General features: G+C 42.8%; 1 protein-coding gene across 1 annotated transcript in view; it reads right to left on the reverse strand.

The window, feature by feature from the left end:
- The window catches only part of LOC121548637 (ryanodine receptor 3-like), a gene marked incomplete at its 3' end in the record, with an annotated part of 127,160 nt that overhangs the window by 75,270 nt on the left and 33,487 nt on the right, over positions 1 to 18,403 (reverse strand). The window contains exons 2-3 of the mRNA XM_045215940.1: positions 14,726 to 14,845; positions 3 to 107 (exon numbers count right to left, since the gene is read on the reverse strand). Of these exons, the coding sequence (XP_045071875.1) occupies positions 3 to 107; positions 14,726 to 14,845 (225 nt within the window). The remainder of the gene's footprint in view (positions 1 to 2; positions 108 to 14,725; positions 14,846 to 18,403) is intronic.

Consider the following 18,403-nt stretch of genomic DNA (forward strand, 5'->3'; position numbering starts at 1 on the left):
ACCCCCTCGTTGTTAGGCACTGTGTGAGCCAACATCTCCTGCAGGGCCCGGACAGACAGGGACTGCTCCAGGATGAAACAACAGATACACAGGTCTGGAGGAACATACTGCAGGAAGGACAGAGGGAGGGAGGGAGGGAGGGAGGGAGGGAGGGAGGGAGGGAGGGAGGGAGGGAGGGAGGGAGGGAGGGAGGGAGGGGAAAATATTAGTCTGATTGTCTCTGCGTTTAACAAAACTACATAATTGCAGGACATATACCATATATACCAAATACCATCATTGCAGAGATAAAATAAATAACAGTGAACACACTATTAGACATGAGATCTGATGACTTGCATTAGGTCTCAATTACAAGAGGCTTAAAATGGAGGATGAAATTTGATCAGGATATACACTACCAGTCAAAAGTTTGGACACACATACTCATTCAAGTGTTTTTCTTTATTTTTACTATTTTCTACATTGTAGAATAATAGTGAAGAAATCACAACTATGAAATAACACATATGGAATCATGGAGTAACCAAAAAAGTGTTAAACAAATGAAAGATTCTTCAAATAGCCACCCTTTGCCTTGATGACAGCTTTGCACACTCTCGGCATTCTCTCAACCAGCTTCATGAGGTAGTCACCTGGAATGCATTTCAATTAACAGGTGTGCCTTCTTAAAAGTTAATTTGTGGAATTTAATGTGTTTGAACCAATCTGTTGTGTTGTGACAAGGTAGGTGGGGTATACAGAAGATAGCCCTATTTGGTAAAAGACCAAGTCCATATTATGGCAAGAACAGCTCAAATAAGCAAAGAGAAACGACAGTCCATCATTACTTTAAGACATGAAGGTCAGTCAATAAGGAACATTTCAATAACTTTGCAAGTGCAGTCGCAACAACCATCAAGCGCTAAGAAGAAACGTGCTCTCATGAGGACCGCCACAGGAATGGAAGACCCAGAGTTACCTCTGTTGCACAGGATAAGTTTATTAGAGTTACCAGCCTCAGAAAATGCAGCCCAAATAAATGCTTCACAGAGTTCAAGTAACAGACACATCTCAACATCAAATGTTCAGAGGGGACTGTGTGAATCAGGCCTTCGTGGTCAAATTGCTGCAAAGAAACGACTAGTAAAGGACACCAATAATAAGAAGAGACCTGCTTGGGCTAAGAAACACGAGCAATGGACATTAGACCGGTGGAAATGTGTCCTTTGGTCTGGAGTCCAAATTGGAGATTTTTGGTTCAATCCGCCGTGTCTTTGTGAGACGCGGTGTGGGTGAACGGATGATCTCCGCATGTGTAGTTCCCACCGTCAAGCATGGAGGAGGAGGTGTTATGGTGTGGTGTGCTTTGCTGGTGACACTGTCTGTGATTTATTTAGAATTCAAGGCACACTTAACCAGCATGGCTACCACAGCCTTCTGAGAACTCCTCCAATACTGTTGGAAAAGCCTTCCAGGTGAAGCTGGTTGAGAGAATGTCAAGAGTGTGCAAAGCTGTCATCAACGCTATTTGAAGAATCTCAAATATAAAATATATGTTGATTTGTTTAACACTTTTTTGGTTACTACATGATTCCATATGTGTTATTTCATAGTTTTGATGTCTTCACTATTATTCTACAATGTAAAAAACAGAAAAATAAAGAAAAACCCTTGAATTAGTAAGTGTGCCCAAACTTTTTACTGGTGCTGTAAATACATGTACATTAATGTACTGACACACATTGCTTTGACACTCCACTGGTACCCACCCTCAATGTTGGACAAACAAAGTTCTACAACAGCAGATGCATGGAGGGGGAACAACATAATGTGATTGTAATGAGTTTTATAAATGCGGTTATAAATAAGTTAACATCAGCAGCATCAGTGATGAAGTCATCCTGTTTCTTCTCCTGTTTGTGTTTATGTTGAATGACTTGCCTGAGAGAAGAGAAGAGTTTAGAAAAGAGGAGGAGAGGAGAGGAGAGGAGAGGAGGGAGAGGAGAGGAGAGGGGAGAGGAGAGGAGAGGAGAGGAGAGGAGAGGAGAGGAGAGGGAGAGGGAGAGGAGAGGAGAGGAGAGGAGAGGAGGAGGAGAAGAGAGGAGAGGAGGAGGGAGGAGAGGAGGAGAGGAGAGGAGAGGAGAGGAGAGGAGAGGAGAGGAGAGGAGAGGAGAGGAGAGGAGAGGAGAGGGAGAGGAGAGGAGAGGAGAGGAGAGGAGAAGAAAGGAGAGGAGAGGAGAGAGAGGAGAGGAGAGGAGAGGAGAGGAGAGGAGAGGAGAGGAGAGAGGGACAGAAGATGAGAGGAGAGGGAGAGGAGAGGAGAGGAGAGAGGAGAGGAGAGGAGAGGAGAGGAGAGGAGAGGAGAGGGAGAGGAGAGGAGAGGAGAGGAGAGGAGAGGAGAGGAGAGGAGAGGAGAGGAGAGGAGAGGAGAGTGTCTAATTTGTGTCTGTAAAGGTGAGAGCCCTGATGGTGTCTAGCTTTAGTTAGGTCCTAATTACATTAATTAATTAGTGTTCCTCAGACATCCTCCACATCCTCTCTCATTGTAACCCTCTCCATGTTCTGTTTCTCTTACCTGCTTATTTTATTTAACCTTTATTTGGTTGCTGTGGAATCACACAGGTGGGGCAATACATTGTTGGTGGATGAGGTGAATTGCCCCTTACAATGTAATCTGTAGAGCTTTGAACATCTAGAAATCCCTATTTCAATCCAACCTACTTTCATAAATTATAATTTAGCCAGGTAAGTCATTGAGATGAGATCCTACTCTCTTAAACAATTTAACAGAAAACTAAACCACTCAAAGTATTTTAACATCGCCAAGGGTATCTATGTAACTCTCCTCTAGTGTGTGTCCTCTTTCCATTTGGTATTTCCCAAGCATCCCTTCAGTCAGTGTGTGTGTGTGTGTGTGTGTGTGAGTGAGTGCATGTGTGTGCTCTGCTTTCCTCTGGCATGTGTTTTGTACCCCAAGAGCAGCCCCTACCATTACACGGTTTAAAGGGGGAAATCTGCAATTCAAACAACAACAATGTGGCAACCCGCCACTGTTTCGGTAAAGAGCTCAGGGATGGGGCTGAAGAAATGTAACCACTCTCAAATTCATAGACAGAGCAATGGTTACAAAGAATGACCATCCATGAGATCAAAATGATAGTTTTAAACATTAGAGGTGGAGGAGAGGGGGGAGAGGAGAGGGGAGGAGAGGAGAGGGGGAGGAGGGGAAGAGAAGAGAGGGGGGAGGAGAGGGGGGAGGAGGGGGAAGAGAGGAGAGGGGAGGAGAGGAGAGGGGAAGAGAAGAGAGGGGGAGGAGAGGGGAGGAGAGGAGAGGGGGAGGAGAGGAGAGGGAGTAGAGGAGAGGGGGAGGAGGGTGAAGAGAGGAGAGGGGAGGAGAGGAGAGGAGAGGAGGAGGAGGGGGGAAGAGAGGAGAGGGGAGGAGAGGTAAGGAGAGGAGGGGGGAAGAGAGGAGAGGGGAGGAGAAGAGAGTGGGAGGAGGGGAGGAGAAGGGAGGAGAGGAGAGGGGGAGGAGGGGGAAGAGAGGAGAGGGGAGGAGAGGGGAGGAGGGAGAATAGAGGAGAGGGGGAGGAAATGAGGAGAAGAGGGCAAGAGAGGGGGAGGAGGGAGAGGAGAGGGGGAGGAGGGAAGAGAGGAGAGGAGAGAGAAGAGAAGAGAAGAGAAGAGAAGAGAAGAGAAGAGAAGAGAAGAGAAGAGAAGAGAAGAGAAGAGAAGAGAAGAGAAGAGAAGAGAAGAGAAGAGAAGAGAAGAAGAGAGGAGAGGAGAGGAGAGGAGAGGAGAGGAGAGGAGAGGAGAGGAGAGGAGAGGAGAGGAGAGGAGAGGAGAGGAGAGGAGAGGAGAGGATGATAATGATGATGGCACAAACAGGAATCCTCTGGGAGCAGTGGAGTTTGTGTGTATGTGTGTGTGCGTTTGTGTGTGTGTTTGTGTGTGTGTGTGTGTGTGTTTGTGTGTGTGTGTGTTTAGAAGCTAAGGAGACAGCTTCATCACAACCTGTCTGCGTTCCCTCTCTATATTTACTACCAACAAGAGAGAAGGCTAGAAACAGACATAAAAAACAACTACAGAAAAACAGAAGGACAGAAAAATAGTAAACGTTAAAGATAGAAAGATACAGGCGTTCAGGTGAACCCCAAAACTACCCCTACACCAGTAGAGGCTCCTCAGGGGAGGACCATCCTCCTCAGTGAATTTCGTAAAAATGTAAATAGTTAAACATTAAAAAAGTTATCCTTTTGAGATAAAACTATACAAAATATCTTCATGTCACCAAATAATTGATTAAAACACTGTTTTTCAATGAAGGTCTACAGTAGCGTCAACAGCACTCTGTAGGGTAGGACCATGGTGTAGCCGGAGGACAGCTAGCTTCTGTCCTCCTCTGGGTACATTGACTTCAATACAAAACCTAGGAGGCTCATGGTTCTCACCCCCTTCCATAGACTTACACAGTAATTATGACAACTTCCAGAGGACATCCTCCAACCTATCAGAGCTCTTGCAGTATGAACTGACATGTTATCCACCCAATCAAAGGATCAGAGAATGAATCTGGTACTGAAAGCATAAGCTACAGCTAGCTAGCACTGCAGTCCATAAAATGTGGTGCGAGAAAGACAATAGTTGAACAGTTTTGAACAAATCAATTTATTCCAAAATGAAGGAGAAACGAATGCAGCTAGCTAGTTTAGCCAACTCAAACACCCGGCTCAAACAGAGAGGGATGCTATGTTAGCTATCTGGCTTTGGCTATCCAACACTGGAACTCTTCCAAGTCAAGGTAAGCTTTTGGTTTTATTAATTTATTGCCACCGGGGCCCGCCGGTGTAACTGCTAAACTCCTTGCTGACTGTACACTGTACTTCATGATTGTAGCGGGTTTACTAACGCGTTAGTTCTAGTAGCTGTGTTGACTATGACATCATAATATGGTGACAACGATGTAGGCCAGGGCTGCTCAACCCTCTCCCTGGAGATCTACCGTCCTGTCGGTTTTCAGTCCAACCCTCTTCCTGGAGCTCTACTGTCCTGTAGGTTTTAACTCAAACCCTGTTCCTGGAGATCTACTGTCCTGTAGGTTTTCAGTCCAACCCTAATTTAGCCTATCTGATTCAGCTAGTTATGGTCTTGTTGAGCAGCTAATAAGTAGAATCAGGTGTGTTAAATTTAAGGGTTGGACTGAAAACCCACAGGACGGTAGATCTCCAGGAACAGGGTTGGGCAGCCCTGATGTAGGCTGTGTGTAACTGTTATGATATGAAGGTTTGGCTTGGAAAGGTTTTTTCGCCTGGTCACAGACAGCTGATGTGTTGTGCACTGAAGTCCACAAGCGAAGGGAAAAGGTGAGAGGAGGAGAAATTATCCAACGATCAAAGGGATCATGATGTGGCTGCTATGAAAGTGAACTGTGTTTGAGTGTGATCAGGGGTCTATTCATGCGGACGATTCCGTTGAAAAAAAAAATCATAAACGGAAGCAAACGGAACGAAATGGGGATAAACATACCTGAATTTGTCCAATAGAAACTCTTGTTTGCAACTGTTGGACTAACGATTACACCCTAGATCAGCTAGATGCAGGCAAGAGTGTGCAAGGCGGTGTTGATCTTGTTAATGCCTGTCACCTTGATTACTAAAATGTATCTCGACCTGTGCACCTAGCGTACATTGTAAACTTTCATTCATAGGCTAGGTTGTAGCAACCTCAGATGGGTAAAATTCAAGTATCACGTAGTAGCCTAAACCTATCGATGTTACATTGAACTGGGTGAATGGAATATGAATGACAGTCATCCAATATGCTGTAATAGAAATAAGGCCAAGTTCATTAAAAAAATAATAGTCATCCCTCATCTTAAACTGCCTTACACTTACTGGGGTGATTTATTTATTTGGATCCCCATTAGCTTTTGTAGAAGCAGCAGCTACTCTTCCTGGGGTCCACACAAAAAACACAACATGACAAGTAACAAAACACTGATACACTGAGAGACAAGGACAGTCACACACATTTAAAATAAAACGATATAGAAACAATACAACTACAAAAATAATGTGTGTGTCAGAGCGTGTCTGTGTGTGTGTTTGTCAGAGTGTGTGTGTGTGTCCTCACGGTCCCCGCTGTGACAAATATGACACAAATATGCCAGAAATGTTGTGTGACATTATCCAACGGTACCTGGAACACATTATACTGGATTTCTCTATTCTTTCACATGAATAATTAAAATGAAAGTACCAATTATCCTACTGGCTCCAACAGTGGGTGAGGGTACCTTTGGTTTCTGTCAAAGGAGCTGAGCTCTGTCATAGTGGTCACGCTATCATAGTACCATGAAAGACCCACTCTTTAAAGTCTCATCACATTGAGAGCTGAGGTCTGCTTCCTGTGGCTAGGCAACACTAAAGGGGAACATCATACAACCGACCTGGTCCTTCTCTCTATACTACATAGTGTTACCTCCCATTTCAAATGAAATACTGTGTATTCCTGTTCTGACAGAGTGCATTGCCTCTAACCACTGATCCAAGGTCAGCTCTGTGTTTCCACACCTGATGGTTAGGGTTAGACTTTGGGAAAGGTAAAATGATCCTAGGTGTGCCTAAGGGCATCTTCTTCTATCCTTGTTATACTGTAGTTAACTCCAACCCTGTTCCTGGAGAGCTACCCTCCTGTAGGTTTTAACTCCAACCCTGTTCGTGGAGAGCTACCCTCCTGTAGGTTTTAACTCCAACCCTGTTCCTGGAGAGCAACCCTCCTGTAGGTTTTAACTCCAACCCTGTTCCTGGAGAGCAACCCTCCTGTAGGTTTTAACTCCAACCCTGTTCCTGGAGAGCTACCCTCCTGTAGGTTTTAACTCCAACCCTGTTCCTGGAGAGCAACCCTCCTGTAGGTTTTAACTCCAACCCTGTTCCTGGAGAGCAACCCTCCTGTAGGTTTTAACTCCAACCCTGTTCCTGGAGAGCTACCCTCCTGTAGGTTTTAACTCCAACCCTGTTCCTGGAGAGCAACCCTCCTGTAGGTTTTAACTCCAACCCTGTTCCTGGAGAGCAACCCTCCTGTAGGTTTTAACTCCAACCCTGTTCCTGGAGAGTTACTCTCCTGTCGGTTTTCACTCCCTACCTCAGTAGAGTTCACCTTTGTCATTATTACAAAGGTGAGGGAGGATCAGGGAGTTATACAATGCTGTACTTGGAGAGTAGGTACTTCCTGTATATCCAAGTGAAGAAATTGGTGTGGTAAGCAAAAATATCAAATATATTAAATGAGCTCAACAAGGATAGAAGTCAAGATGGGTGCCAGGCTGTGAAATTCCTTTCATTAAAGGTATATTTTGGGGAGAGCATTCTGGGAGAACTATTCCTTTAATGGTGTGGTGAACAAAAGTTTCCCTGACAGAGACCCAGACAACTCAGAAAAGACAAAGCTGATTTAACAAGCTGTCTCCTGCCAGGCTAGACGGGCACAGGTCTGTGAAGCGAAATAATAGGACACAACACGCATACACATGCACACACACACACACACACATGCACACACACACACACACACACACACACACACACACACACACACACACACACACATGCACACACACACACACACACACACACACACACATGCACAACACACACACACACACACACATGCACACACACACACACACATGCACACACACACACACACACACACACACACACATGCACACACACATGCACACACACACACACACATGCACACACACACACATGCACACACACATGCACACACACACATGCACACACACACACATGCACACACACACATGCACACACACACATGCACACACACACACACACACACATGCACACACACACATGCACACACACACACATGCACACACACACACACACACACACATACATGCACACATGCACACACATGCACACACACACATACATGCACACACACACACACACACACACACACACATGCACACACACACACACACACACGCACACACACACACATGCACACACACACATCGCCTTTGTCTTCCCCTTGTCTCTGTTCTGTCTTAATGTGACTTGATCAATTAAGACGGGAAACATGCTGACTGTGTGTGGACAGCTCAGGCAACATCTCTTCATCTGAACCATTCCCATGATCTGAAGGGAGAACAGTGTGATGATCTGAAGGGAGAACTATGATATAGGACACTCAGGGAGGGCAGACAGATGTCCTATTTGTATTTGTATTTATTATTGGGGATCCCCATTAGCTGTTGCCATGGCAGCAGCTACTCTGCCTGGGGTCCAAACACATTAAGGCACTTACATGATAAAACAATACATCATATAACATTGTTACACCACTGCATATCTACAATAGAACATGTATAATAGCACCATACAACAATATTACAATGTACGTGTGTGTAGAGTGCGTGTGCTAGCGCTTGTGTGCGTATTTGTGTGTCTGTACCTGTGTGTGTGTGTGTCTCTTCACAGTCTCTGCTGTTCCATAAGGTGTATTTTTACCTGTTTTTTTTATATCTGATTGTACTGCTTGCATCAGTCACCTGATGTGGAATAGAGTTCCATGTAGTCATGGCTCTATGTAGTATTTTGTGCCTCCCATAGTCTGTTCTGGACTTGGGGATTGTGAAGAGACCTCTGGTGGCATGTCTTGTGGGTTATGCCTGGGTGTCTGAGCCGTGTGCTAGTAGTTTAAACAGACAGCTCGGTAGATTCAGCTTGTCAACACTTCTTACAAAAACAAGTAGTGATGAAGTCAATCTCTCTTCCACTTTGAGCCATGAGAGATTGACATGCATATAATTAATATTAGCTCCCTGTGTACTTTTAAGGGCCAGCCGTGCTGCCCTGTTCTGAGCCAATTGTAATTTTCCTAAGTCCCTCTTTGTGGCACCTGACCACACGACTGAACAGTAGTCCAGGTTCGACAAAACTAGGGCCTGTAGGACCTGCCTTGTTGATAGTGTTGTTAAGGCAGAGTAGCACTTTATTATGGACATACTTCTCCCCATCTTAGCTACTGTTGTATCAATATGTTTTGACCATGACAATTTACATCCAGGGTTACTCCAAGCAGTTTAGTCACCTCAACTTGCTAAATTACTACATTATTCATTACAAGATTTAGTTGAGGTTTAGGGTTTAGTGAATGATTTGTTCCAAATACAATGCTTTTCGTTTTTTGAAATATTTAGGACTAACTTATTCCTTGCCACCCATTCTGAAACTAACTGCAGCTCTTTGTTAAGTGTTGCAGTCATTTCAGTCGCTTTAGTAGCTGACGTGTATAGTGTTGAGTCATCCGCATACATAGACACACTGGCTTTACTCAAACCAGTAGCATGTCGTTAGTAAAGATTGACAAAAGTAAGGGGCCTCTAGGCAGCTGCCCTGGGGAATTCCTGATTCTACCTGGATTATGTTGGAGAGGCTTACATTAAAGAACACCCTCTGTGTTCTGTTAGACAAGTAACTCTTTATCATACAATATAGCAGGGGGATGTAAACACATACGTTTTTCCAGCAGAAAGCTATGATCGATAATGTCAAAAGCCACACTGAAGTCTAACAAAACAGCCCCCAAAATATTTTTTGCGTCAATTTCTGTCAGCCAATCACCAGCCATTTGTGTAAGTGCTGTGCTTGTTGAATGTCCTTCCCTATAAGCGTGCTGAAAGTCTGTTGTCAATTTGTTTACTGTAAAATAGCATTGTATCAGGTCAAACACAATGTTTTCCAAAAGTTTACTAAGGGTTGGTAACAGGCTGATTGGTCGGCTATTTGAGCCAGTAAAGGGGGCTTTACTATTCTATGACTATAATACAGTCAGTAACTTGTTAGCATGTACGCACACACACACACGCACGTGCACACGCGCACGCGCACTCGCGCACACACACACACACACACACACACACACACACACACACACACACAAACACAACAAACACACACACATACAGTTTTCCTATTTTGTTGCATTACAACCTGTAATTTAAATTGATTTTTATTTGGATTTCATGTAATGGACAAACACAAAATTGTCCAAATTTTTAAAGTGAAATGAAAAAAATAACTTGTTTAAAAAAATTCTAAAAAATACATAACGGAAAAATGGTGTATGCATATGTATTCAACCCCTTTGCTATGAATGCCCTAAATAAGATCTGGTGCAACCAATTACCTTCAGAAGTCACATAATTAGTTAAATAAATTCCACCTGTGTGCAATCTAAGTGTCACATGATCTGTCACATGATCTCAGTATATATACACCTGTTCTGAAAGGCCCCAGAGTCTGCAACACCACTAAGCAAGGGGCACCACCAAGCAAGCGGCACCATGAAGACCAAGGAGCTCTCCAAACAGGTCAGGGACAAATTTGAGGAGAAGTACAGATCAGGGTTGGGTTATAAAAAAATATCAGAAACTTTGAACATCCCACGGAGGACCATTAAATCCATTATTATTAAATGGAAAGAATATGGCACCACAACAAACCTGCCAAGAGAGGGCCGCCCACCAAAACTCACGGATCAGGCAAGGAGGGCATTAATCAGAGGCAACAAAGAGACCAAAGATAATAATAATAATAATAATAATAATAATAATAAGCCATTTAGCAGACGCTTTTATCCAAAGCGACTTACAGTCATGTGCGCATACATTTTTACGTATGGGTGGTCCCGGGGATCGAACCCACTACCCTGACGTTACAAGCGCCATGCTCTACCAATTGAGCTAGATAAATATAAGATAACCCTGAAGGAGCTTCAAAGCTCCACAGCGGAGATTGGAGTATCTGTCCATAGGACCACTTTAAGCCGTACACTCCACAGAGCTGGGCTTTACGGAAGAGTGGCCAGAAAAAAGCCATTGCTTAAAGAAAAAAATAAGCAAACACGTTTGGGGTTCGCCATAAGCAATGTGGGAGACTCCCCAAACATATGGAAGAAGGTACTCTGGTCAGATGAGACTAAAATTGAGTTTTTTGGCCATCAAGGAAAACGCTATGTCTGGCGCAAACCCAACACCTCTCATCACCCCGAGAACACCATCCCCACAGTGAAGCATGGTGGGGATGTTTTTCATTGGCAGGGACTGGGAAACTGGTCAGAATTGAAAGAATGATGGATGGTGCTAAATACAGGGAAATTCTTGAGGGAAACCTATTTCAGTCTTCCAGAGATTTGAGACTGGGACGGAGGTTCACCTTCCAGCAGGACAATGACCCTAAGCATACTGCTAAAGCAACACTTGAGTGGTTTAAGGGGAAACATTTAAATGTCTTGGAATGGCCTAGTCAAAGCCCAGACCTCAATTCAATTGAAAATCTGTGGTATGACTTAAAGATTGCTGTACACCAGCGGAACCCATCCAACTTGAAGGAGCTGGAGCAGTTTTGCCTTGAAGAATGGGCAAAAATCCCAGTGGCTAGATGTGCCAAGCTTATCGAGACATACCCCAAGAGACTTGCAGCTGTAATTGCTGCAAAAGGTAGCTCTACAAAGTATTGACTTTGGGGGGGGTGAATAGTTATGCACGCTCAAGTTTTCAGGTTTTTTGTCTTATTTCTTGTTTTTTTCACAATAACAAATATTTTGCATCTTCAAAGTGGTAGGCATGTTGTGTAAATCAAATGATACAAACCCCCCAAAAATCAATTTTAATTCCAGGTTGTAAGGCAACAAAATAGGAAAAATGCCAAGGGGGGTGAATACTTTTGCAAGCCACTGTACACATACACACACAAACAGTCACTCTGATTCTCCCTCTTTGCTAGATTTACAGGTGGTCTGATTGGTGGGAAGGTGTCACGCCCTGACTCAGGGGACTCTTAAATGTTGAGTCAGGGTGTGTATATTCTTTGTTGTGTTTTCTATGTTTCGATCTATTATGTATAGTTCTATGTTGGCCGGTGTGGTTCCCAATCAGAGGCAGCTGTAGCTCGTTGTCTCTGATTGGGGACCATACTTAGGCAGCCTATTGGCACTGTCTAGTGGTGGGATCTTGTTCCGTGTAAGGTATGTTGTGTGTGCTACCTTGGACTTCACGTTTCGTTTAGTTTGTTGGTTTGTCTTTGTGTTTATTTGGTTTAATAAACATGTACGTATATCACGCTGCGCCTTGGTCTGACCCGTCATTCAACGAACGTGACAGAAGGGAACCAGGGAGGGGCAAACAGGACTGAGAACAATAATAAGTTTGTCGAATTGTCGATAAAAAAACAGTCAAACTCAAAGCATTCTATTTCCTACGGCAAAGAGAAACGTGAATCACAGGGTAAAGTTAGTGTGGCCCATCTTTGTGGATTTTCTTCTTCATTTATGCATCAAAATGCATTTGGGAAAATTGTAGTGGTGAATTATGATTTAATTGCACAGAGAGGAAGATCCAATTATTGTAAAGAGTTCTTTGATAGGAGAGACACGAGAGAGGTACTGTAATCACAGTGTAATCATAGAGGGGTACTGTAATCACAGTGTAATCATAGAGAGGAACTGTAATGTCAGTGTAATCATAGAGAGGAACTGTAATGTCAGTGTAATCATAGAGGGGAACTGTAATGACAGTGTAATCATAGAGAGGGTCTGTAATGACAGTGTAATCATAGAGGGAGGAACTGTAATGACAGTGTAATCATAGAGAGGGTCTGTAATGACAGTGTAATCATAGAGAGGAACTGTAATGTCAGTGTAATCATAGAGGGGAACTGTAATGACAGTGTAATCATAGAGGGGAACTGTAATGACTGTGTAATCATGTAGGGGAACTGTAATGACAGTGTAATCATAGAGAGGAACTGTAATGACAGTGTAATCATAGAGAGGAACTGTAATGTCAGTGTAATCATAGAGAGGAACTGTAATGACTGTGTAATCATAGAGAGGAACTGTAATGTCAGTGTAATCATAGAGAGGAACTGTAATGACTGTGTAATCATAGAGAGGAACTGTAATGTCAGTGTAATCATAGAGAGGAACTGTAATGACAGTGTAATCATAGAGAGGAACTGTAATGTCAGTGTAATCATAGAGAGGTGAACTGTAATGACTGTGTAATCATAGAGAGGAACTGTAATGTCAGTGTAATCATAGAGAGGAACTGTAATGTCAGTGTAATCATAGAGAGGAACTGTAATGTCAGTGTAATCATAGAGAGGAACTGTAATGTCAGTGTAATCATAGAGAGGTGAACTGTAATGACTGTGTAATCATAGAGAGGAACTGTAATGACAGTGTAATCATAGAGAGGAACTGTAATGTCAGTGTAATCATAGAGAGGAACTGTAATGTCAGTGTAATCATAGAGAGGAACTGTAATGACAGTGTAATCATAGAGAGGCATGTAATCATAGTGTAATCATTGAGAGAGGTCTGTAATGACTGTGTAATCACAGAGAGGGTCTGTAATGGCAGTGTAATCATAGAGGTGAACTGTAATGACAGTGTAATCATGTAGGGGAACTGTAATGGCAGTGTAATCAGAGAGAGGACTGTAATGACAGTGTAATCACAGAGAGAGGACTGTAATGACAGTGTAATCACAGAGAGAGGACTGTAATGACAGTGTAATCACAGAGAGAGGACTGTAATGACAGTGTAATCACAGAGAGAGGACTGTAATGACAGTGTAATCATAGAGAGAAGCACTGTAATGCCAGTGTAATCATAGAGAGAAGCACTGTAATGCCAGTGTAATCATAGCAGGAGGAAATGTAATGGTAGTGTAATCATAGAGAGAGGTCTGTAATGACAGTGTAATCATATCCAGTGTGCTCTAACTGCTGAACTGTTTTTGTATGATCATATATTTCTATATCATCACTGACTGCAGCCTTTCACAGAAAATGCATGTCAGTCATTTAAGAACTTCATTTTTCAGTGAAACAGTATCATTTATCGAGTCATTGTGAGTTAATTGCAAATTGGGAAAGTTTCCATGTACAATCAGAAGTTATTCGACACCAACTTTGTAAGTATGTATGTGCAAGATTTGCAAGATGTAATGAAAATGAAAACTGAATAGAACAGGCATTCCCATTCAAGTCAATGTTCTGTAATGGGTGGACCTATATTGCTATACTAAAAACATCTCATCATACTCATTTCTGAAGACAGATAAGACTTTCATGATGTAATGTAGTTTTTAGCCAGGTGGAAGATCAGTTTGTGCTGTATAATCAACTTCAATGGTCGTTCTCATGCAAGACTTTCCTCACAAACAGATCGGGAACCAGGCTAATGCATTTTAGCTTCCTTATGCCCATCTCCTGAACCAGCTGTTTATTCCCTGATGGACAGATTGAGAAGTTCAGCGGGTTCAGAAAATGTTGCTGTTGCCATGGTGCTGTGCCACAGTATTCTAGAACCATTAACATAACACACTTCAGAGAATAGAATCAGAATGTGATTTTCAACAGACAGGTCAATAACTATTCTCATTTTAAATGGTCAGTCTGTTAGATTATAGATCTACAAAATAGTGTATGTTGCTGATTGACATTCTAAAGCTGGGGTTATCGTAGCCATTTACCAAGCAGGAACGTGGTGGGGAGTCAGACTCAAAATATGTCTTTGAATTTCACGAGACTATTTTGCCTCTAAGGTGACAGTCTCTTTGTATGAATGCTTATAATAGAAGAGACTGAGAGTTTTTAAATGCCGTCAAAACCAGTCCATACCAAGCACTGAGAGACACTCCACTGACCTTAGCCTCAGATGTAGGTTCTAGGAAGCATAGTCGATTTCCGAGTCCCTCCACGGACAGACAAAACTTGCGATTCTCCTTCTGGATGGTGGCGACACTCTGCAGCACCACCTCATCATCCTGTCAGTGGAAAAGAGGACAGAAGAGGAGAGAAGGGGAGAGGAGAGGAGACAGTATTAAGATTCTGAACAACACTATAACTATTCCCTAAATGCAAGGAAACAAGGGTTAAGCATTTCCTTACCCCATATTCTAACATGGCCTCCCTTCACCTTGGAGAATAACAACACAAGCAAACACAAGCAACAAAGGGAATTCGTTTGTCAAAGACTCCAGCCACCCTAGTCATAGACTGTTCTCTCTGCTACCGCACGGCAAGCGGTACCGGAGCGCCAAGTCTAGGTCCAAGAGGCTTCTAAACAGCTTCTACCCCCCAAGCCATAAGACTCCTGAACATCTAATCAAAACAGCTTCTACCCCCCCTTTTACGCTGCTGCTCCTCTCTGTTTATTATCTATTCATAATCACTTCAATAACTCTACCTACATGTACATATTACCTCAATTACCTCGACTAACCGGTGTCCCCGCACATTGACTCGGTACCGGTACCCCCTGTATATATCCTCCCTATTGTTATTTTTACTGCTGCTCTTTAATTATTTGTTACTTTTATTTCGTATTATTTTATATTGTATTTTTAGTGATTTTTTTTTGGTATCCTTTCTTAAAACTGCATTGTTGGTTAAGGGCTTGTAAGTAAGCATTTCACTGTAAGGTCTACCTACACCTGTTGTATTCGGCACATGTGATTTTTTTTTTTGTGATTTGATTTGATTTTTTTCTGCGCACCTGCACTTGCTATACTGTCCACCTGCCTGCTACCTTTTCTACGTTCATCAGTCCAGCGCAGAGGACAAAAAAGCCAGACACTTCAAGTTCAGACTACTGAGATGCATGATTTGGGGTTTAAAACAGGTCAACCATCTCAGTGTAACACCTAAGAGACAATTTATGCTTGATCCGAAAATGTGGTCGGAGGTGCGATTGCGGAGCCTCCAGAAGCATGCAGAGGCCAAATTGAGCTCCGTACCGCTTCCGCCGTGCGCCTCTCAAATTTTGTAACAATGTGGAATATGTATTAATTTGTGGATGTCCATCATCCTTTCTGTATGATGTGTTACGAACTGCAATTCGTACAATATGTTTGAATTTGCTAAACTTATGATGTTACAAATTCCAATTTGTTGTGGTTAACGTTAGCTAAGTGGCTAAATTTATCTACGGTTTAGGGGTTAAGATTAGGGTTAGGAGTTAGGTTAAAGGGTTAAGGTTAGGGTTAGGGGAAGTGTTAGCTAACATGCTAAGTAGTTGCAAAGTAGCTACAAATGCTTAAGTTGTCCGTGATGAGATTCGAACACGCAACCTTCAGGTTGCTAGACACTCGCGTTATACACCTACCCATCCACCCCCACTAGATTGTTTTGCCTTAAGTAACATTCTGTCTTATGTAACCATACCAAACGTAACATATCATCCTAATTTGAGTGTCCCGGCTTTACATTTACTATGTTACGTCTAGTCTATGACACCAGGCTGGTTTCTCCACCCTTGCAAAACGCATCAAGTGCTGGAGGGACATTATGCTGAGCAGAGCCATGCAAGATTTATGAATGTAATGAAAGGACAGTAAGAAGCAAACTGAGTACAGAATAATTCATGGAATCAGTGGTTTTATCAGCATATCTAATCATATAAATATCAGGGGAAAACGTTAAGAAATTAATGGAAAGTATAACCCATCAGTAGTTGCATCAAAAAGCCAAGAAGAAAGTTACAGCTCTTCTATTGCCAGAATAAATATGTTACCCATGAAAACTAGGTTCTGAAATCTTGTTTTCAACCTGGTTCCATTATCTAACTTATTCAAGGAGACTTGGGTCATATTCATGAGTGCACACCGACGCCGTAGCAAAATGTTTTGCAACGGCAAACAAGAACAAACGTTATTTTATAGACAAGTTCAGGTAATCCCTTTCCGATTTTGGGGGCTTTATTGCGGAAGTGGAAGAGGCAGTTGGCCTGTAGTCAGAAGATCCAACAATCGCTCCTCCATCTCTCTCTCTCTGTATTCCTTGGCAACTCCCACACAGGCCACAGATATTGATTTGTGTCTCTGACGTTTTTCCTGACAGGCCTCCATCTCTGTCTCTCTCTCTCTCTCTCTCTCTCTCTCTCTCTCTCTCTCTCTCTCTCTCTCTCTCTCTCTCTCTCTCTCTCTCTCTCTCTCTCTCTCTCTCTCTCTCTCTCTCTCCGTCTCTCCTGCCAGATCACATCCCACATAAATCGGGGCCGAGGGTTGCTATGGTTCTGTCTGTCTGGCTCTATTCAAGCAGTAATAATTAATTGGATCCAGCCCTGCTCACATAGCTGGAGCTGCCTACCCAGGCCAGTGTAGCGAAGTTGTTTTGGAGTCACACTGGCTCTCATTTCAATCCTGTCTGTGATCAGTTCCCACCATTACACCAGCTTATACCTTAAAGCTGCACCTCTGATCCACTATAGGACAGTATCTGAAACCCAGCCTACATCTGTTGACCCTCTCAACCGCATAATTACATATGGCTAATTTAATAGAATCTCTGCGCTCTCAACTCACCACAACTGATGCTCAGTTTCAGACGTACAGCATCATGCAACATCATTGCAATAATGTTCAAAATGATTGCCCCACAAAAAGCCGCAACAATGCCGTTATAAACATGAGAATGTTATGTCATAAACGATAGGGACAAGGTTTAGTAATCCAGAATTGACTGTATAATATAATATAATATATCATATATATTATATACTATAACAGAGGCTTGAGATCTGAGTGATTAATCCCTCAAGTGAAATGTCCAACTGTTACTGACAGAGAGGCCCACCACGGGCTCGACGGACTCGGCCGAGAACTCTCCGGAAGCAAGTTTGATGTCTTAATTAACCTATAGTACATCCCTCTCTCTCCCTCTCAGTGGATTACAGGCAGAAAACAATGATGCTGGCCCAGAGTCCGGGCCAAGGCATTCCAGTCCTGACTGGGGGTTGTATCCCAAATAGTCCCCTATTCCCTATACATCTCACTACTTTTGACCAGGGCCTGTAGGGTTTGCACTATGTAGGGTGTCAAACTCAATCAGTGTAAGGGCCATATTGAAAAAAAAAAAGACAATTAATTTGTGGCCCAGACACATAGACTAGTATGTTTGTTTTTACAACAAAAAAAACGTGCATACAACTGGCCCAAACTGCCCACTGTTTTACTAGAAAAGATATGGCCCTTTATAATGTCCACGTATGTACATAGGATGTTGTATATAGTATTTAAACATATTAAAACATAAGACGAGATAAAGAAGAGATAAATCATATTCTTTGCTGCTTGCAGATGTGCTGCGACCTTCATCAAAAAGCATTTAATAACTCCAAATAACAAAAACGTAACTATAGGTTGTTGTAACATTTCAACTTAAAATATGTTTTTCCTTTTTTTGCACTGCATGGATCACCGGTGCGGTTGAATGCAGCATTGCTGTATGGTGCACTCTAAATGTATTGTAGTTGAGTAGCCAGCCTAGGCTACTAATCAAATGTTGCTGTAATATGCATACATGTTTCTCCTTTGCATGGTGTT

This window comes from Coregonus clupeaformis, unplaced genomic scaffold (genome assembly GCF_020615455.1).
Source record: "Coregonus clupeaformis isolate EN_2021a unplaced genomic scaffold, ASM2061545v1 scaf0561, whole genome shotgun sequence".
Classification (NCBI taxonomy): domain Eukaryota; kingdom Metazoa; phylum Chordata; class Actinopteri; order Salmoniformes; family Salmonidae; genus Coregonus; species Coregonus clupeaformis.